Raw genomic sequence first — 21,389 nt, forward strand, 5'->3', positions numbered from 1 at the left:
CAGGCTTCATGGCTTCAGCAGGGGCTAGCATGCCTGCAGCATTCACCCAGCTGTGCCTTAACACACATGTGACACAAGTTTTGCTTCTCAGCTTGGCAGTTTTCAAGAAACCCCTGCACCTATCTCCTTGAAACTTGCCAGAATTCATGCCCTCAGAAGGGGCTACCATCCCTGCTGTTTTCATCCAAATCTGCCACAAAATTACAGTTATAGGCTGTTTCAGGATTCCCCATTATAGCTTATGAGCAAAACAGCAAAACAGTTTTAATGAAATGAAACAGAACAGTACACCAAAACAAAATGAAATTCAAAATGACACATGGACCTGTCGAAACGGCGAAACAGAAGTCAAGCATGTAGAGGGCCCTCTGCACTCCTATGGGATGCTCCACGTGCCCCAGCATTGCAGCGATCATGCGCTGCGCCTGCTACCACAAATTATGTAGACAAAGCTTTTAAAACTGTGTCTATGTCTGAATCGCTGATTCCCCGAATCAGCGTTGAATCTTTGATTCGGATTCAGCAGAATCGAATCAGGGACGGTGATGTGAATCAATTAATCAAATCACTGTCCCTGATTGAGGCCAAATCCAAATTGAATAGGGTCCACTCCCCTATGGTTTTCCTCCATCTGAGCTCCCGCTGGAGAGACACACTCATGTCCATGGGGCACGTCCCAGGACAGCGGAGGAACAGCTCCTTCCCCTCCAGCGGGAACAGTCCCCGTGGGGCCGTGCACACACTGCTGAGCTGATGCAGGGGGCTTCCTTTCAAGGCCATGCCTCTCACTCACATCCACGGAGCAGTGACAGGCTGAGTGGCCTTCATGTGGTCTCTGGCACTTCACCCTTCTCAGGATAAAATGTTATTACTAGCAGGGATTTGGGGTAACATTTCCTAGTGCCCCCAGGTGACTTAGAAGCCCAGATCCCTGGACCAAGTGATTGGGACCTGGTTCATAAATGTGCCAGTCACTTCTGCTCGTGAGACAGAAGCTCAAGAATCACTTGGAAGATTTTTCATTTGCTTTCTCTGTTTTCCTTTCGCCTCTGTTGATCTGAGGGGACAAAATGGAGACTTCAAGATGGAGACTTGACATTACTTTGGCTAACTTACAGGCACAGGCCTAAATCATACCTATCAACACAAAACAGTAAAAATCAATACAAACATAATAGGAATCCAATATAAACCAATAAAAATCAATACCAAAATAACAGGGCACTATTTAAAATGATACACGGACAATTTAAAAGGTGCTCGGTACAGTAATGAAATGCAAGAGCTTATCGTATGTTTTAGCTTAGCTATGACTTATCATGACTACTTATAACTACTTATAAGGGATAGAGAGGGCAGAGAGCAACTTGGAAATGGTCGGGGAAGGGAAGGGAATGTATTTTTCAATTAAAGAAAAGAGAAAAACTGGGGGTTTTGCTACACTAAGACACTATCGCTCTTCTGAGCCGGCCAGCGAGGCGGGATATTTTGGCGTACGTTAGCTCCTGGTGTAATGAGTGTTAATGTTGACAGGAACTTGATGCACTGGTCAGATGCAGGAGACATGTTGCAGTTCTGTGCACAGCAAGGTGATGTGGTTAAAGGACCCCCCCCCACCCTGTAGCCACATCCCCGTGGGAGGTGCTCCTCCCCTGAAATGACCAGCCCCGAGCCCTTGCACTGCAGCTCTGCACGTAGACGGCAGCCCTCGGGCCAGAGGAGCAGGATACTCACAGCAATCATGTTGCTGGCCAAGTCCCTGCTTGTCTCCTCTTTAGGTAAACCTCCCCCACGGCTCTCAGCAATGTGCTCCTGGGATCGTGGATGCAGATGTCCTCAGCAGGACACAGATCCCAGCACTGGGCTCTGGGCTGGATTTCAAAGGCTTTTTTATTGCCTTGGAGGTAGCTGTAGAGGGGGTTGTTAGGATGCTGCTTTAAGGCTACCTGGAAAGCAGAAGACTTAGCAGCAGATGCTTTCTGGTCTCAAGATGTGAGGAGCACCTGTGTCAGCCCGAGACCCGCTGGAAGCTGACGATTGCCCTGTTGTGTTTCCACAGTGTTGGGAGTCCAGTTACAGCTGCACCAGCCTCAGCCGTTCCTGTTTGTGCAAGTCGGTGGGACGGCAGAGATCCTCTGCTCCTCCAGGGAAAATGTGGAAGGGGGAGAAAAAGTGCACTGGTATCTGAGAAGGGCGGGTGAGGTCCCCATTCACATTAAGAAGTGTGCAGACGGCAGAAATGAGAGCAGGTTTGCTTGCAAGCATCAGAAATACAACACAACCCTGGAAATCAGGGACATCCAAAGGAAGGATTCTGGCATTTATTACTGTGCACATGCAGCCACCAACACCTTGACTTTCGGGAAGGGAACCACAGTGATCATTGCAGGTAACAAACCGTTATATCTGAGTGTCTCATTGCTCACGTCCCATTAGAGAATGACAAGAAACTGTAACAGTGTAGAAGAGTAAATTGCTGAAAAGAAGCTGTGTTGTGAGCCGAGTAAAACGTGTTCAGCATTAGCTGCTGGGGGCAGAGAGGGAACAGGCTACGCAGCGTTTACTCACAGGGGAAACCCAGTAAGTGGTGCAGGGAAGTGCTGGGGTCTCCATGGGGCTGGTCTGTGCAGCCAGGCGGGGAATGTGTCTCCCTCCGAGCTGTGGCGGCGGGTGAGAAGATTGTGATCTCCCGAAGGTGCCAGTGCTGCCTTGGGAAGGCTGCCCGGCTCTCTCCTGGCTACGACGGCCGTGCCTTGGGCTGGTTCCTGTCTTTCAGCTGGGCAGGGAGCAGCACATGTCCTTATTCTCCAACAGACTTTTATCCTCTTTAATCTCTTGGTGATGGACCCACAACTGTGGCCAGGCTGCAGCTCAGCTCTGTCTCCCCTTAAGCTCTCAGTTTCTTTTCTGCCCAGACAGCTTCACCGACAGCAGCTCCGTGCTGCTCCTGGCCCCGGGGGAGAAGGGAGCCACAGAGTCTGCACATCTGGCCTGTGTGATCCGGGGCGTCTCCAACCTCGTCCAGGTGTCCTGGCGTGTTCCCGGCGAGGAGCCAGCCCAGGGGCTGCCACGCACACTGGAAGCCAGTGATGGGTCCTTGACACTCATCCATCACATCAGCATCCCCTGGGCCAGCTGGGCCAGCGGGGCGGCCGTCACCTGCCAGGTCACATTCAACTCATCTGGCAGCAGCGTTACCAGACGCGCCGTCTATTCTGCATGTGAGTGGTTCTGCATTTTCAGCTAAGACATAATGTTGGTCCAAATCCATAGCAATCACTGGTGTCTCTAATGTGCATTACGGTGTCTGGATGATCATGTCATTCTTGCATGCAGGCAGATGTGCAGGGCATTTGTGGGAAGGTGGCGTTAAACAGTGCTAAGGTCATGAGACAAGGCAGAGACCACCTTGGAGACCTCTGAGAAGAGTTAAATGGTAATATTCAGGGAAGAGAGGAGTTAGGAGCCCTTCAATGAATGAAAGGAGCATGCTGGATACTCCAAGGTCCGGCGGGGCTGTGGAATGAGGGGAACGGTCCAGGGAGAGTTGTGGAGACAGGTGGGCAGCAGCGACTGGATACAAGAAATCCCAAGATCTCAGTTAGCATCTTCCATCCAGAGGTCCCCCAGGGCTTTACAAGGGCTGGTAGTGCTGGTGCTGCTTTGGGGCTGGGGAAACTGAGGCACAGGCAGGAGCAGTGACCTACAGGTGAGTGGTGTCACCAGGGACAGCCCAGCTCTCTCCAGTCCTCTAACCACTGGACCCCGCTGCTGCAGAGCGGAGCAGGGCAAGAGCACTGACATGGGGCTTTTGTCGCTCCCTTGCAGCTCCCTCCGCACCCTGCGTCATGCTTCCTGTCGTGGCAGCAGGCAGCGCCCTGCTCCTGGTCACGGTGCCCCTGAGCCTCATCTGGATCCGCTGCCCTCCCAGACGGGGTAAGAAACAGCGCGTGGCCCCCAGACGCTCCCTGGGCATCACCAGCGGGCTCACCTGTGCGGGACAACCTGGCTGCAGCCGTCACAGAGGTCGGCTTTGAGCTCTGCCCCCTGGGAGTGATGTAGACGGGTCCCCGCCACAGATAGCCTGAGCCTGGGGTGTGTGGCTCATGCAGGGCATAAGGCTTTGCACGGGGGACTCATCCATGTGCTCAGTCCTGTGTACATGGGGACACGGCAGTGGAAGAGGAGCTATGACCATTGTCTCTATTTCAGGATCCCGGCCCAGGGAAGCAGCTTCTCGCATCTCCCAGGTACAGCCCTTTAGAAACCTTTGCTGTCTGCCTTGCTGGGCCTGTCTATGGGTCCATCAGCATATTTCTCACTGACACTTAATTACAGATGAAAGGGCAGCACAGTTTAAGGGCAAGCATTATCCTAGCTTGGTCGCTTACAGACGGTGGACCCTGGTTTAGTCATTTTACCTGCTTCATCCCTGTGTGTAGAAGTGGGGCTAGCAAGACCTCCTTCCTCTGGGTGCTGGGAACATCAAATGGTATCTTCAGAGCCTCTCTGGGTCTTAAAACGATGTGAAATAGGAGCAGAGACCAGGTACCCTAGTACCTTAGCAGGCAGTAAAACTGCCCTCAGAGGCTGGGTCCCTAGTGCAGTGACCATGGAGAAGGAGAGATGGTGGTTAACCCCTGTGCAGGGAAGAGCACGGGGCCGTGAACTCCCTCAGCTGCCTGAAGAGCAACAGCAGAGCTACTGGGCAGCAGAGGCTAGGCCGGGTGCTTTTCTGTTGGCCAGAAGAATCAGCTTCCCCACTTAATATCTACACCCCAATTCTGGGCTGGTTTTGGGGAAAAAGGTGCATATTGCATGCTAGAAAATACAGTGTTTGCAGAGCACTTCAAGGCATGGATGTAGAGGCTGTGAGGGCTTTACTGGACCAGGGAAAATGTCCCGGTTCATCCAGGGATGCGTGGAAGCCAGCCTGGTTTCTCTTAGTCCTGGTTCACTGAGAGTTAAGGACATCCAGGCAGCTTCCACTGACCGCTGTATGACAGTGGACACATGGAGGGGGGATACCACAGAATAAACTGATACATAGGAAAGCCCCCACCTCCTTTTAAGGCACAGGAAATGTTCATGTGTCCTGGCTTCAAGAGCCTGCACGGCATGGTGCTCTGGATCTGGCCCCCAGCTCATTGGAGTCAATGCAAGGGTTGCCCAGTGATTTCACTAAGCCTTGACAGGGAAAGCAGGAGCATAGGGGACTGGGGGAGACTTTCACTGGGGCTCAGGGAATCCCAGCCCCCCTGCACAGGAGTCTGGGTCCTTTCCCAATGCTATGACATGTTCCCGGCAGGATGGACTCGTATACGCGGACCTGGCATTTAAGCCGCCGACTCAGCACAAGCCAAGATGGCACAAGGGAAGACCGTGACTCCCTGAACAGCCGCATCCACAGGCTGTTTTGTGCGGGGATGGCGGCCAGTTCTCTGCTAATCGGCGTGAACGACACCAGCCGCCAAGAAGTCTCCATGGGGGAACACGCTCTCTCCTCATGGGCGCTCAGACTGGACAGGTCAGAGCTTGGCTGGCGGGGGACATTTCCCATTGTTGTAGCAAAAACTTCCCAGGAGAACCGAGTGGAACATTTCCCCCCGTCATGGGACATTTCAACATAAACATAAATTTCACTTTTCCCCCCATGAAAATCCTGGCTGCAAACATCCCCTGCAGAGGGACATCAGGTGGACTTTTGAGCTGTTCTTCAATCAGAGACAAGAGACAATCCCCAGGGGCTGGGGCCTGTGCCCAGCCCACAATCGGACGGGAACCTGTGCTGCAGTATCTGTGCTGCGCTCCCGCACGAGCCGGGAGGATGCTGCACTGCGGGTTTAGCACGTGCCAGCTAGCAGGCTCTGAATGCACTCATCCCACAGCCTTTTCCCTGCCGTCATTACCTGCACTAACGAGATTCACCTACTCTGTGCTATGTTCCCCCATGCCTTGGCTTTGTGCACCAGCCTTGTCTTAGCAGTGTGCTGACCAAAAAATAAAACCCCCAAAACTTTGTTGCCCACATATACCAGTTTTTCCTTGTCAGTGGTGAAGGACTGATGGAAGATTTTTAGTAAGAAAAATCTAGATGCAATATTTATATTAAACGTCTAGGTGCAGGGACCAGATGCCCTAGCACACAGCAAAACTGCCCTGGGTCACTAGTCTCCAGGCATGGAAAAGGAGAGATGGTTGTTAACACCTGTGCAGTGAAGCGCAAGGGGCCGTGAACTCCCTCATTGGCCTGAGGAGTAATAGCAGAGCTGCTGTGCAGCAGGGAGCGAGGTTGGGTGCTTCAATCTTGGGCAAAAGCATCAGCTTCCCTATTTCATATTCACAGCCCAATTCTGGGCTGGTTTGGGGGGAAAAGCTGTGTGGCGAATGCTAGAAAATACAGTGTATGCAGAGCGCTTCAAGGGATGAATGTGTGAATTGGTTAATAGGGGTAGAGGCTGGCAGGGCTTCACTGGACCAGGGGAAGTGCCTGTGTGCCTGTCCTTATCCCAGGGTATGTGAACCGGATGAGGTTAACTTAGTCCTGGTTCACTGAGGCAGCTTCCACTTACTACTGTGTAAAAGCAGACACACAGGGGGTTACCACAGAATAGTTGATGTGTTGGAAAGCCCCAACCTCCTTTTTACCCATAGGAAATGTTCATGTGTCCTGACTCCAAGAGCCTGCCCTGCCCCCAGCTCATTGCAATTGATGTAGGGCATCCTGTTAAATACACTACTAGGGAAAGCCTTGATAGGGAAAGTAGGAGCATAAAAGATCAGAAGGGATTGTCACTGGGGCTCAGGGAATCCCAGCCCCCTCGCACAGGGGCCTGTTCATTTTCCAATCCGATGAAATGTTGCCAACAGGACGGACTCATATACATGGACCTGGAGTTAGAGCTGCGGACTCACCCCAAGCCCAGAAAGCCGCAGGCAGCACGAGGGAAGAACGTGACACCATGAAGAGTCACATCTACGGGCTCCTTCGTGGGAGATGGCGGCCAGTTCTCTGCCGATCAGTGTGAGCCACGCCAGCCACCATGAAGCCTCTGCAGGGGGACATGCTGTCTCCTTGTGGGTGTTCAGACTGGACAGGTAGAAGACCCCAAAGATAAGCATGGCTGGGGAGGCATCATTTTCCATTATTGTAGCACTGGGTGAAATATTTCCCCTCATCATGGGACATTTCAACACAAATCTAAATTCAACATTATTTCTCCCCAAAATTCCCAGCTGCAAACATCCCCTGTGGAGGGACATCAGGTGGACTCTTGAGCTGTTCGGCAATCAGAGAACAAGAGACAATCCCCAGGGAGCTGGGGCCTGTGCCCAGCCCACAATCGGACGGGAACCTGCGCTGCAGTATCTGTGCTGCGCTCCCGCACGACCTGGGAGGATGCTGCGCTGCAGGTTTAGCACGTGCAAGCTGCCAGGCTCTGAATGCACTCATCCCACAGCCTTTTCCCTGCTCTCATTACCCGCAGTTATGAGATTCAGCTAGTCTGTGCCACAGTCCCCCTGCCCTTGGTTGTGTGCACAAGCCTTGCCTTTGCAGCCTTCTGACCAAAAAATAAAACATCCCAAGGTTTTTTGCCCCAAAATGTCAGTTTTTCCTTGTGGGTAGAGAAGCGTTGATGAAAGACTTTCAGTAAGAAATCTAGATGCAATATTTCAATGAAACACCTCTGTCCATTTTGGGGGATGCAGTATGCCATGAGGCCGGAAGGGACCAGAATTAGGATCCAGAGGTGGGCTTTGCTGCAAAGTGGCTTGAAATGGATAAACTGTAGATTCAGAAGGTATCAGGACAGAGAGGTGATGTGCAGGCAGAGGTGATGTGCGTGGCCCTGTGCAAAGGGCAGGGTTTGTGCTGTGACTGGGTGTCAGGGCCAGGGAGGCTGCACTGAGCCGCTGAAAGGTCACAGAGGCTGGGCTGGATGTCTGCTCTGTGCAGAAAGTGAGCCCTGTTGGGCAAGTGCAGAGACACAGCCAAAGGGGCAGCTCTGCTGTTAGCTTTGTGGCTCTGAGAGCCACAAAATACCCAGGCAGATGACAATAGAGGGGCCAAAGCTGAAAGCCTTCCTCATGGCAGGCCCTGAGAGTGGTGGTACCTGGATGCCAGGCTGCCGGGGCAGTGAGGGCTCACAGTGCTCAGGACGAATGTCCCTGGATGCAGTGGAAGAAAGGTGCGTACCACAGATATAGCTGTGCCCATGCAGGGATCGGGGCATCTGTGCTCCCACGTGCATGGAGCCCAGTCGTGCAGCCACGCTGATCTCAACCCGGTGCTCAGCATGGAGGGGCCAAGCAAGGGAATGGGTCTGGGGGTGTCAACGGTGGGGTGTCAATGGTGGGGGTAGCTGCAGTCCGCATCTATGATAGACTCCTAGAAATGTTGGGTGGGAAGGGAGCTACTGAGGTCGTGTCTAGTCCAGCCCTTGGCCTGAGGCAGGTTTAGCCCCATTAAAATCAGCCCAGACATCTTTATTCAACCAGCTCAGGAAGCCGGTTTACAGAGCAGGTTGTTCCCTGCATCACAGCTCCCTCCGGCAGGCCAGCAGCTGCCTTTGCTCTCGGGCTCCCTGATTTCCACCCCCTGGGGCCATCTGGTGCCACTCAGTGCCCATCCATCCTGTGCCCAGCATCACCCCTTGTTTGCCCTTCGCCCTCTGCCTGGGCTCACGCACTGCCAGCCACGTGGCTTGCTGCAAATGTTCATGTGTGGGTGAAGCTTTACATGTGCCCCCTCCCCTGCCCCCCCTCACTGGAAAGGGGTTAGTAAGAATTGGGGTGGTGATTAGGGCAGGCTCAGACTGGCTGGGGAGACTGTGCCTTGGGGAGGAGAAGAGACCTAAATCTCTGTGAGCTGATGCTGACAGCGATGAAAAGAGGAGGAAATAAATGACACAGAGGCAGACGAACCATAGGGGACTCCATCTTTATTCTTGGATTCTTATTCACCACATTATTTGATTTCATTTGAGCTTTTCTCTTCCCCGGTGTCACCCCTTCCCCAGGGTGTCTTGCCCTTTGTAGTCTGATCATTGCTCTCTGTTTAGAAGCTCGGTGTCCTACTCCCCCTCCATAACAGCTGATTGAAGTCAGCCTGCTGCTTACAGCAGTTGAACCCTGATATAGTTAGTCTATGTGGTACAAGTCTCCCATGACTCTTGTCTGGCTTGTTTTGGTGCTTCGCTACTGTTTTGTATGTAATGCAGTAAGCCGCGTGAAGTTATCATGGCCCAAGGGGTCACACACCTATAAGCACGTACGATGCCGTCCTCTTTGACAACACGGAGCAAAACGAGCTGTTGCCTCGTAGGGCACGTCCAGACGAACGCGCGCGTGCCACTAGCTCTGCCTCAGATCCCTTTGAGCCAAGGCAAGAAGCACATGCAGAAACGGCAAAAAGGGAAGAAAATTAGACCCCTGCATATCCAGGGGTCTAAAAAAGTGGGGCAGGGCACGGTCCGGGACCATGCCCCGAGGCAACCAGAGGCTGGGTTCTCCAGGGAGACGCTCTGGCTGCCGGAGCATCTCTGTGGTTGGCCCCTGGCCCTGGTGCTGAAATGCACAGCCGGCCAGGCGGCGTGTTCAGCACCAGGCCTCCGGTGCCGGTGAGTAAGGGGTCGGGGGGGTTGGAAGAGGGGGGAGGGGACCACGGGGGGGACCCCTGCCGGCACTGCCCACTCCCCCAGCCCCCTGCCTGGCCCTTCCCCTTGCCAGCCCCCTAGACCCTCCCCTCCAATCTGTGCCCAGCCAGGTCTTGTCACCCTCGGGGCCTCTCTGGCCCCCCCACAAAGTCCCCCACACCCACAGTCCCCCCAGCAATCACCCCATACCTATCCACACACCAACCCACCTTCCCCCACCCCCTTCCTGCAAACACCACATCCCCCCATCACACACCCATCACGTGCAAAGAAAACCAAAAGCACACATCAACACACATAGGTATTTAGAATGTATTTTATCACGGTGATAGAGACACTGGCAGGCTTCCACATCACTTTAACATTGTAAAAATACCAATAAAGCATTGCCCAACTGATTGCTTGCTCTCTCTCTCTCTCCCTCTCTCTCCCTCTCTCTCTCTCTCTCTCTCTCAAATGAGGCCCATTGATATTTTGGGGTAAGTCACAGCCATGTGTTGTAAGTGTGCCAGTTTGCTAGTTCAGGGGAGGTAAACTGGTATGAGGTTCTCATGCCAGGGGCATCTGACTTGCAGGTGCCTTCAAGTGAGAAAGCACCTTTAAAATCTGGCTCTAGCTGCTTCTCCAACCACACGTAAGTCCCAAGCCACAGAGGTGCTTCACAGGATGTTCCTCTTGTCCCCTGTATTTTCCAACAGGTCAGAGCGTTTACTCTGATAACATCAGATGCCATCAACGCCTCTCCCCAAAGAGGCTGCAAACGCTCATCTTGGAGCAGGGGATGTATCCGTAAGAAATCGGGGCTAGAATGGCTGGAACACAGAGCGGTAGGATCAGCCTCACAAGCACCAAAGTGATTTAGGGGCATGGGCACCCTTCAAAGAAAATGGATCCTGGGCTGGTAGGACACTTGGGCTCTTCTGAGTAGGCCAGCAAGGGGAGATGTTTTGTGGCACCTTAGCTGCTGGTGTGACGAGTGTTAATGCTCATAGCAAATTGAAGTAGAGGTCAGAAGCAGGGAAATGCGATGCAGATCTGTGCACAGCAAGAGAATGAGGCTAAAAAATCCCTTCCCCAGAATCCACGTCCCTATGGGAGGTGCTCCTCCCTGGAAATGACCAGCTCTGAGCCCTTGCACTGCAGCTCTGCACTTAGACGGCAGCCCTGGGCTGGAGGGGCAGGATACTCGTGGCCATCATGTTCCTCGCCAACTCCCTGTTTCTCTCATGCTTAGGTAAGCCCCCCACGCACCTCTCAGCACCGCGCTCCTGGGATCAGGGACACAAACTATGTCAGCAGGACACAGATTGCAGTGCTGGGCTCTGTTGTGTTTCCACAGTGTTGGGAGTCCAGTTACATCTGCACCAGCCTCAGCAGTTCCTGGTTGTTGAAGCCAGTGGGGCAGCAGAGATCCCCTGCTCCTCCAGCAAGGATGTGGATGGGGGAGCAAAATTGCACTGGTATCTGAGAAGGGCAGGTGAGGCTCCCATATTTATTAAAAACTGCAAGAATCAAAATGATAGCAAATTTGCTTGCAAGCATCAGAAATCCAACGCTACACTCGAAATCAAGAAGATCCAAAGGAAGGACACTGGCATTTATTACTGTGCATGTGTAGCCATGAGCAACTTGACGTTTGGGAACGGCACCATGGTGATTGTTGGAGGTAACAACCCATTACTTCTTTAACTAGAATATCGGAGTATCTCGTTGCTCACATTCAGTTAGAAACCAACAAGAAACTGTAAGAACATAGAAGAGTAAATTGCTGAAAAGAAGCTGTGTTTTTAGCTAAGTAAAATGGCTCAGTGTTAGCTGCTGGGGGCAGAGAGAGAAGGGGCTATGCAGTGTTTTTCTCAGGGGAAACCTGGCAACTGGTGCAGGGAAGTGCTGAGGTCTCCATGGGGCTGGTCTGTGCAGCCAGGCTGGGATGTTTCTCCCTCTGATCCGTGGCAGCGGGTGAGAAGATTGTGATCTCCCAAAGCTGCTAGTGCTGCCTTGAGAAGGCTGCCTGGCTCTCTCCTGGCTAGGACGGCCGTGCCTTGGGTTGGTTCCTCTGTTCCAGCTCAGGATGGCACATTTCCTTATTCCCCAGTAGACTTTTATCTTGGTTAAACTCTTGGTGACAGATCCACAGCTGTGGCTGGGCTGTGGTTCAGCTCTGTCTGAGCTCTCACCTTCCTTTCTGCCCAGACAGCTTCACCCACAGCAGCTCCGTGCTGCTCCTGGGCCCCGTTGCAGGGGGGAATGGAGCCAGGGAGCCTGCACATCTGGCCTGTGTGATCTAGGGCATCTCCAACCTCAAAGCCAGTGATGGGTCCTTAACACTCATCCATGGCATCAGCATCCCCTGGGCCAGCTGGGCCAGTGGGGCGGCCGTCACCTGTGAAGTCACATTCAACTCATCTGGCAGCAGCGTTACCAGACGCGCCGTCTATTCTGCAAGTGAGTGGTTGTTTGAGGCAAAGACTTAACCTACATTTGAAGCCCCATAATCACTGGTGCCTCTAGTGTGCATGACAGTGACTGGATGATTGTATCATGCTTGCATGCAGGCAGACATTCAGAAAATTTGGGGAAGATGGCATAAAACAGTGCCCAGGTTATGAGACAAGGCAGCAGCCTTCTTGGAGACCTCTCCAACTAGTTAAATGACAATATCCACAAGAGAGGGGGCTTATAGGAGTGTGCTGGATACTCCGAGGGATGGAGGGGCTGTGGGGATCTCAGTTTGCAGCTTCCATCTAGAGGTCCCCCCGGGCTTTACAAAAGCTGTTGGTACCAGCACTGTTTTTTGGGTGTGAAAACTGGGGCATAGGGAGGGGTATTGAATTGCAGCAGGTGAGTGGCAACACCAGGGACAGAGCCCAGCTCTCTATGGTCCTCCAACCCCTGGACCCACTGCTACACAGGGGAACTGGGCAAGAGCACTGACGCAAGGCTTTTGTATCTAAGTTGTAGCTCCCTCTGCACCCTGCGTCATGCTCCCTGTCATGGCAGCTGGTTCACGGTGCCCCCAAGTCTCATCTGGATCTGCTGCGCTCCCAGATGGGGTAAGAAACAGCACGTGGCCCCCAGACGCTCCCTAGGCATCCCTAGTGGGCTCACCTGTGCGGGACGACCAGGCTGCAGTCGTCAGGCCCCAAGGCTTGTCCTGTGCCTGGAGGTCGGCTCTGAGCTCTGCTCCCAGGGAGTGATGTAGACAGGCCCTCGCCACAGACAGCCTGAGCCTGGGGTGTGTGGATCATGCAGGGCATGAGGCTTTGCACCGGGGACTCACCTGTGTGCTCAGCCTTGTGTACACAGGGACACGGCAGTGGAAGAGGAGCTATGACCACTGTCTCTATTTCAGGATCCCAGCCCAGGAAATGAGCACCTTGCATCTCCCAGGAGAATCAGGTACAGCCCATTACAAACCCTTGCTGACCACCTCAGTGGGCCAGTCTGCGTCCATCCTCACAGCACATCAGTCATGTGCACTGAGTGATTGACTGAGAGGGAGGAATTGCAGTTTAAGAGCAAGCGTTATCCTAGCCTGGCTTTCTTATACATTGCAGGACCCTGGTCTAGTCTTTTAACAGCTCCATCCCTGTGTGCAGAAGCTGAGCTAACAAGACCTCCTTCCTCTGGGTGCTGGGAAGGTCAAATGGCAGGTTCAGACCCACTTTGTGTCTTGCATTGACCCTCAGCAGTGGCTGGCACTGAAATAATGCAGGGTACTGGATTTTTTCACATATAACATGCCCCTAAATTTAATAGGCACTTTGTGTTTGAAAGACATCTTGAAGAAATGTTATCCCAAGAGTTATGGCTACAGAGAACAAGGAAAAAGCCTCCTCTGCCTGTTTCACTGACACCTGAGCAGCAGACGAAGCATGGTCTATGTGGGTGGACCTCTTTTCTTAGTGTCTTAGTTTCATAGTTGGTAGGGTCAGAAGGGACCTGAGCAGGTCATTGAGTCTGACCCCCTGCCATGGGCAGGAAAGAGTACTGGGGTCCAACGACCCCGGCTAGGTGATTATCTAGCCTCCTTTTGAAGACCCCCAGGGTAGAAGCGAGCACCACTTCCTTTGGTCCGATCTCTTGATCAGATCTAAAGCAGTGTGAAATAGGACCAGAGGGCAGATGCCCTAGCACACAGCAACACTGCCCTAAGACAGCCTGAGTCCCTAGTGCAGTAACCATGGAAAGGGAGAGATGGTTGTTACCACCTGCGCAGTGAAGAGCAAGGGCCTGTGAACTCCCTCGGCTGCCTGAAGTGGAATAGCAGAGCTGCTGGGCAGCCGGGAGCAGGGCCAGGGGTTTCTATCTTGGAGAAATTAATAGACTTCCCCACTTAATACCTGCACCCCAGTTCTCAGCTGGTTGGGTGCGGGAGGTCATTGTTGCATGCTAGAAAATACAGTGTTTGCAGAGCACTTTGAGACATGGATGTAGAGGCTGGGAGGGCTGCACTAGACCAGGGAAAATGCCCTGGTGCCTGAGCTTATCCAGGCGTATGTGAAAGCCAGACTGGTTTATCTTAGTCCTGGTTCACTGAGGGTTAAGGACATCCAGGCAGCTTCCACTGACCACTGCATGAGAGTGGACACATGGGAGGGGGTTACCATGGAACAGCTGATGTGTAGGAAAGCCCCCACTTCCCTTTCACCCACAGGAAATGTTCATGTGTCCTGACTCCAAAAGCCTGCGCTGCATGGATCTGGCCCCCACCTCATTGCAGTCCATGCAGGGGTAGTCCATTTATTTCACTCAGCCTTGATAGGAAAAGCAGGAGCATAAGGGACTGGGGCTCAGGGAATCCCAGCCCCTCTTGCACTGGTGCCTGGTTCCTTTTCCAATGCTATGAAATGTTGCCGGCAGGATGGGCTCATATACACAGACCTGGCGTTTGAGCCACAGACTCACCTCAAGCCCAGGAAGAAGCAGGCAGCATGAGGGAGGAATGTGACGCCATGAATAGCCTCATCCACGGGCTCCTTCATGCAGGGACGGCGGCCAGTTCTCTGCTGATCGGTGTGAGCCACACCAGCCATCAAGAAGGCTCCACGGGAGGACACGCTCTCTCCTTGTGGGCGTTCAGACTGGACACTTCCAAAGACCCCAGAGATGAGCATGTCTGGGGGGCAGAGGGGGGCATCATTTCCCACCATTGTAGCAAAGGCTTCCCAGTAGAACCAGGTGGAACATTTCCTGCCCCTCCCTGCACCCCCTCCCCACCCCCCCGCCCCGTCTTGGGACATTTCAACACAAACCTAAATTTTACTTTTTCCTTCCCTGAAATTTCTGGCTGCAAATGTCCCTGGGAGGGACATCAGGTGGACTCTTGAGCTGTTCAGCAATCAGGGAACAAGAGACAATCCCCAGGGGCTGGGGCCTGTGCCCAGCCCACAATCGGACGGGAGCCTGTGCTGCAGTATCTGTGCTGCGCTCCCGCACGAGCTGGCAGGATGCTGCACTGCGGGTTTAGCACGTGCCAGCTACCAGGCTCTGAATCCCAAGGCCTTTTCCCTACCATCGTTACCCATACTAACAGAATTCAGCTAGTTTTCGTTATAGTCTCCCTGCCCTTGGCTGTGGCTACAAGCCTTGTCTTCAGAGATTTCAGACAAACAAATAAAACTCCTAAAAATTATTTTCCCCAAAATACCAGTTTTTCCTTGTGGGTGGAGAAGCACTGGTGGAAGATTTTATAGATTTCATAGATTTCTAGGGTCGGGGGGGACCTTGAGATCATTGAGTCCAACCCCCTGCTCTAGGCAGGAAAGAGCACTGGGGTCAAATAACCCCAGCTAGATGCCTGTCTAATATCTTCTTGAACACCTCCAAGGCAGGGGAGAGCACCACCTCCTTTGGGAGCCCATTCCATATTTTGGCAAGAGATATCTAGGTGCAATATTTAGAACAAATTCCTCCTTCCATTTCAGAGGATGCAGTATGTCATAAGGTCAAAGAGCCCAAAATAATGATCCAGAGGTGGGTCTTTATGGCAGTGGCTTCAGCTTTAAGCTCCCTAGTTGTGATCTGAGTGGCTGGGTGCCCTGTGCTGTGCTCTGAGCTACTAGAATGACCCACCTGAGGATTTAACCAGCTTCCCAGGCAGGGTTTGTAGTCCTGGATGACTTCTATACTCCACAACTGCATCCAGCTCAAGCTCAGGTGTGCTTTGCATCTGAGCAGCCTGGTAAGCCATGGTCTTATCCCTGCCTCTGTCAGCAATAGGCAGCTGTGTAATGAAGCATCTCTGGCCCTGATGCGCACGGCCCTTGCAAAGGGCAGAATTTGTGCTGGGACGACATGCAGGTGTCAAGGCCTGGGAGGCTGCACTGCTGGGCTTGATGTCTGCTCTGTGCAGAGAGGGAGCCGCATGGGTAAACCACAGAGATACGGATAACTGAGCAGCTCTGCTGCTTGCTCTGCAGCTCTGAGAGCATCAAAATACCCAGCAAGCTGACAACAGAAGGACTGGAGCTTAGAGCCCTTCCAGTAGGCAAGCCTTGAGCTCAGTGGTGGTCACTGGATGCCAGACTGCCTTGGCAGTGAGGCCTCACTGTGCTCAGAATGAAGGTCCTTGGATGGGGTGGAAGGAGGTTCGTGGCCCATATGTGCCCTCATGGGCATTGGGGCATCTGTGCTCCCATGTGTAAGGACCCCAGTCCTGCAGCTGTGCTGGTTTTGAAGCTAGTGTGCAGCATGGAGGGGCCAAGCAGGGGAAGAAGTCTGGCATTGTTGGCTGTGGGGGTTTCTGCCATTCACATCCATCACTGACTCTTGGAGATGCTGGGTGGGAAGGGAGCTCCCAAGGTCACATCTAGTCCAGCCCCAGCCTGAGGCAGGATCAGCCTTGCACAAGCCATCCCAGACACATCTCTAATCAACCCCCTGGGCGACTCCCCCACAACACTGATGACCAGAGCAGGAAGCCAGTTTGCACGGCAGCCTTGTTCCCCATGTCCCAGCTCCGTCCAGCAGGTCAGCAGCTGCCTTTGCTCTTGGCCTCCATGATTTCCACCCCCTGGGGCCACCTGGTCCTGCTCAGGGCCCATCAGGCCTGTGCCCAGCATCACCCCTTGCTTGCCTTTAGTAGTCTGTCTGTCCCGTCCCCCCTGCCCATTCCCCCAGCCTGGTTTCCAGCCAGGCATCTTGCTGCAAATGCTCATGTGCGGGTTGAGCTTTGTGAGTGGGTCCTGCTGACTGCCTCACCTTTGCCAGTATAGGGTGAGTAGGAAGCAGTGTGGTTAGGGCTGTTGCCTGCTCGCGGGGGGAAGGCTCAGACTGGCCCAGAGAGACTTTGCCCTGCGGAGCAGAATTGGCCTCTGGTTTCCCCAGCATTCCCCTGCAGTGGGGGTAGCCGACCTGTGGCACATGTGCTAGAAATGGCATGGACAGCCGCCGCGTGTGGCACGTGGCAGGTCAGGGAGGGAGTTGGGAACAGGGTAGTAAACAGAGCACGGAGCGGAAGGCAGAGAGGCAGATCATGCCAGAAGCAGAAAAAGAAGCGGGCGATTGGACAGGAAGTAGAAAGCAGAGCAGAAGATAGGGCAGGGGAAGGGATCGGAGTGGCACTCAAGGAGGGCACAGAGCTAATCCATGTGCCCCTGGTGCCCTAGACATTGGAGCAGGTCCTCCGCTGGTGCCCACTGCCTTAATCAAAAGCTACCCATTCATGACAGGTCAGGATCTGGCCGCCTGGGTTCCACCCACTGAGTTCCCTCCAGTATGGATTTGGCACATTGCCTTTGCTGCAGCAGGTGAGGGGGCAGCCTGGCCCTGCGACTTGGGTCAGAGCAGCTCAGATCCAGCCCTGTTCCCCCCGGTCCCAACGCAGCAGCAGAAAAGCTACAAGAAACCACAAGGTCATTGTCAGCCCTCGGCTCATTAAACCACAACCTTGCAGGCATGTTGCCGCGCTCTGGCCACAGTTGCCTCCTGACACGGGTTGAACTTGTTGTAAACACCATCCAATTAGCCACCCTCATACCCAACACATTTCAGAGCAATAGAGTAGCATCTCCTGGGGGGTTTATTAAATTAAACTGGGTTTTCTATGATCTGTAGCTTCAGAGTGCTTGGAACTGAAATCCACGCTGAGGGAAGGTGAGGCACAGGAGCTGTGCGCCAAGAAGGTGGACTATCCCAGTGAAAGATGGATGATCCAGTCGAGGGCCAACCTGTTTGTCAGGCATGACACAAATTATCCCAAACCCCCCCTGCATGCTACTGTGATCCCCTTCCCCCGCCCAGTCCACTGCTCTGCTTTCAGCTCCCTGCCCCTTGCTCTCTGGCTGATCTGCTGCTCTGGTATGTCCATCACCTGGAAAAGGTGAGTCACTCAGGGGCCCAGAGAAAGAGAACGGAGAGCGAATGTCTGTGCGTGTAGTGGAAAAAGAGCCGTAGACCCTTCCACACATCATTTCCTGTTTGGCCCGGACTTCAAAGGCTTCCCCAAATACGGTGTCAGAAATGGCATGAGAATATCTAAGGCCACAGGCCAAGGCAGTGCAGAGAAGTGGACCGGAGGTGTCAAAGGAAATGGTGCAGAGAAAGTCAGTCCCATGCTGAAGTCACCTAAGCAATGCAATCTGATTGCAAAACACAGTTTCAGGGCCCTGCAAAGACATGCTTTCTGCAACAAGGACAGAGCTCAGGGTTGTTTTGGACCACATCCATCTGCTGAGTCAGCAAGAACAGGGTCCAGCCAGCTCGGCAGCTGTCCTTTGGGTAATGACATTGGATGGAAGGTTATGGACAGATATTTAGGGACATACATGGATGGATGGATGGATGCATGGACAGGGACTGTTGATCAGGGCAGGTGTAATGTCGCACAGATCTCCCAACAGAGCATGTGCAACCAGCATGTTATGAGGGCATGGATACCCAGCCCTGCCCTGAGAGGAGCTGTTGGGAGAGGCGGAGAGCAGGAGAAGCTGCAGACAACATGAATCAACGGGAATGAATGGGATTCCTGTTTCAATTCTGCCCTGAATGGGGAGCTGGGTAGGTCAGTGGGGGCCACCCCTGGACTGTGCTGCCTCCCAGCCCTGCTCTGCTGTGCTTTGGTGCTAGACAGAAGGCTTTGGCCTGGGCAGCCATGATGCAGCAGGGCATAAACCAGGCCCTGTGAGCCCGGATGCTGCTCTGAACAGTGGAAAGTCTGATCCAAGCTTCAGCACAGGTCTGCACCGTGCTGGAGCCAACTGCAGCCAGAGCCCAGCAAGGTTGTTGTTTACTAAGCCTGGGGCTAACAATGTCCTTGTGGTTTCTTGAGCAGCCGCCCCCGAGCAGAGACTTTCCACCTCACCTACACCCACGGGGTTTTGCTTCTTGTGGCTTTTCTGCTGCTGCTTTGGGACAACAGTGTCTGGATCTGAGCTGTCCTGACCAGTCACAGGGGCCAGGCAGTCCCTACCTTCTCCCAGGGCCGAGAGGGGATATCATGAGGGCTCAATGTCTCTTTTTGCTGTTTGTCGCTGTATTCCTTGCACACCTCACACTGCTCCATGTATGTTCTCAAGTGGGCATTCATGCCCGGCCAGTAGATTCATTCCTGTGCTCTCCTCAGGCGTGACTAATCCTATGTGTGAAGCATGGAGCTGGTTCATGATGTCTCGCTGCAGAGCTGCTGGGATCACTGCCCTGTCTCCCTTGAACAGAACTCCATCCTGTGTACATCGTCCGTCCCTCCACCGGTCGTACGCGGCAGGTTCTGGTGGTACTTGTGCCTTGTGCTGTGGCCAGCCCTCTAGGATGGTTTTGCTAGTAGAGCAATGACTGAAACCGAAAGGAGATACGGACAGATAGAAAAGGAGTTACTAGCAATATTGTTTGTAGCCCGCCATCCCGTTCCATACTCTGTTGTATTGCTTTGAGACTGCTTTTGGAGATGCGTAAGTCTTGTACCATATTAATGGACTCTATCTCCTGTTCTACTGATCCATCCGTGCTGCACTCTGGAAGGTATGCTCCGCTTAGTGCGTCTGCCACTTGCAGGGACTTCCCTGGGTAGTATTTTATACTCATCGTAGGCCTGGAGTCTCAGCAGCATGCACTGAAGTCTCTTAGGAGGACTCAGCAAGGGTTTTTTCATTATGATCTCTAATGGTTTGTGATCTGATTGCCCATCTACTCTCTGTCCAAAAGTGAACTGATGGAACCGTTCCAGTCCAAACAATACCACTAGCAACTCTTTTTCTATCTGTGCGTATCTCCTTTCAGTTTCAGTCATTGCTTTATTACCAAAAGCTATGGGCTTCTTGGTCTGCATCAGCACTGCTCCTTCTGATGCATCACACTGTAGTACTAGTTGCTCAGTTGTGTTGTAGTACTTCAGTGTTGGGGCCTTGCTCATGAGTTTTTTAATTCTTTTGAATGCCTCCTCTTGGGTCTGTGCCCATTCCCAGGATGCATCATTGTGTGTTAGCAACCTGAGCGGCTCACAAGCATTAGACAAGCGTGCACAACATTTGGACAGATAGTTAACCATCCCAATAAGGCGCTGAACTCCTTTGACATCTTGTGGCGTGGGCATCTCCCTAATGCCTCGCACCTTCTCTGGGTCTGGCCGTAGTCCTTCCAAAGTCAGCAGATATCCAGTGTAGGCTACTTTCATTCTTCTCAGCTGCATTTTGTCGGCATTCAGTTTAATGTTCCTCTCCCAGCATCTGTTAAGGAATTGTTGTTTGGCATCATGGTCACGGATCACCTCTTCCTTATCATCCCCTTCTCCTATGACAAGAGTATCATCAGCCACAATCTTGATACCTGGAAGACTTTCCAGCTCCTGGTCCAGTTTCCACTGGAAAACTTCCAGAGCTGGACCGATTCCCATAGTTTGTAGGGACAGAGGGGACCTAAGTAGATCATCAAATCCGACCCTGGCAGATGACCCTTTCCATGGCAGGAAAGAACGCTGGGGTCAAATGACCCCAGCAAGGTGATTAAAGGCTGGTTAAGGATGCCCATGGGCATCCTTAACCAGCGATACCTGCCAAAGGGAGTACTAAAGGTTGTCAGGTGGCTGGAAGATTCATCTGGCTCCACATGCCAAAATCCATTCTTGACATCACAAACTGTGAACACTTTTGCCCTAGACAGGTCAGGTAGTACATCCTCAGTTGTTGGCAGTGGGTAGTGGCTTCTTTTGAGTGCCCTGTTAAGTGGTTTCAGATCAATGCAGTTTCTCAGTTTTCCTGATGGCTTCCTTACTACTACTAGCCTGCCGATCCAGTCAGTGCTTTTTTCAACTGGTGTGGTGATGCCTTTTTTCTGCAGATTTGTCAATTCTTTCTTCAGTGGCTCCAGCAGGGCTAGTGAAACTCTGCATTTTGGTAGCCATACTGGTTGCACCTGTGGATCTATTTCTAACTTCAGTTTGCCTTCAAAGAGTCCAGTGCCTTGGCCTATGTCTCCATATCTTAACAGAAGGTTAGGTAGTAAACCGAACGACTGAGCTTGCTCTTCTGTGACCTGGAGGATGTTGTGGTGTTGCACTGTAATTAAATCCAGAGCCTGTGCTGCCCGGCTGCCCAGCAGTAGATGGGTGTCTGCCCTGTCAATCACTATACAATTCCAGGCAGTGCTATTTCTTGTTGTGTGGATTTATTATAGTCAGCCGGCACTTTCCCAGTGGCCTCACAGTTGTGTTTATACATTAAAGGACTTGGTGACATTTCTTCATTCTGATGCTGCTACTCAGTTATGACGTCTGTAGGTATTATAGGGCTTGCTAGT

At 52.8% G+C, this 21,389-nt stretch overlaps 1 protein-coding gene across 1 annotated transcript; it reads left to right on the forward strand.

Annotated features, from left to right (window-relative positions):
- Nucleotides 1-311: 311 nt before the first annotated feature.
- Nucleotides 312-6,021, forward strand: LOC149861204 (immunoglobulin alpha-2 heavy chain-like). The gene is made up of 6 exons (XM_090052022.1): nucleotides 312-1,778; nucleotides 2,060-2,389; nucleotides 2,916-3,221; nucleotides 3,829-3,936; nucleotides 4,213-4,250; nucleotides 5,309-6,021. The coding sequence occupies exons 1-6, from the start codon at nucleotides 1,658-1,660 to the stop codon at nucleotides 5,384-5,386; spliced, it is 981 nt and encodes a 326-aa protein (XP_089908148.1). The 5' UTR covers nucleotides 312-1,657; the 3' UTR covers nucleotides 5,387-6,021.
- Nucleotides 6,022-21,389: the final 15,368 nt, after the last annotated feature.

This window comes from Crocodylus siamensis, chromosome 6, assembly GCF_052110815.1.
Source record: "Crocodylus siamensis isolate JL-2025a chromosome 6, ASM5211081v1, whole genome shotgun sequence".
NCBI lineage: Eukaryota > Metazoa > Chordata > Crocodylia > Crocodylidae > Crocodylus > Crocodylus siamensis.

What these genes read in the sequence shown, in the direction of transcription:
- LOC149861204 (XM_090052022.1), top strand. Translation starts at nt 1,658, where the DNA reads ATGACCAGCCCCGAGCCCTTGCACTGCAGCTCTGCACGTAGACGGCAG. An exon ending in AACCACAGTGATCATTGCAG is followed by an intron (nt 2,390 to 2,915) that starts GTAACAAACCGT and finishes TTTTCTGCCCAG; the next exon opens with ACAGCTTCACCGACAGCAGC. An exon ending in CAGCTTCTCGCATCTCCCAG is followed by an intron (nt 4,251 to 5,308) that starts GTACAGCCCTTT and finishes TGTTCCCGGCAG; the next exon opens with GATGGACTCGTATACGCGGA.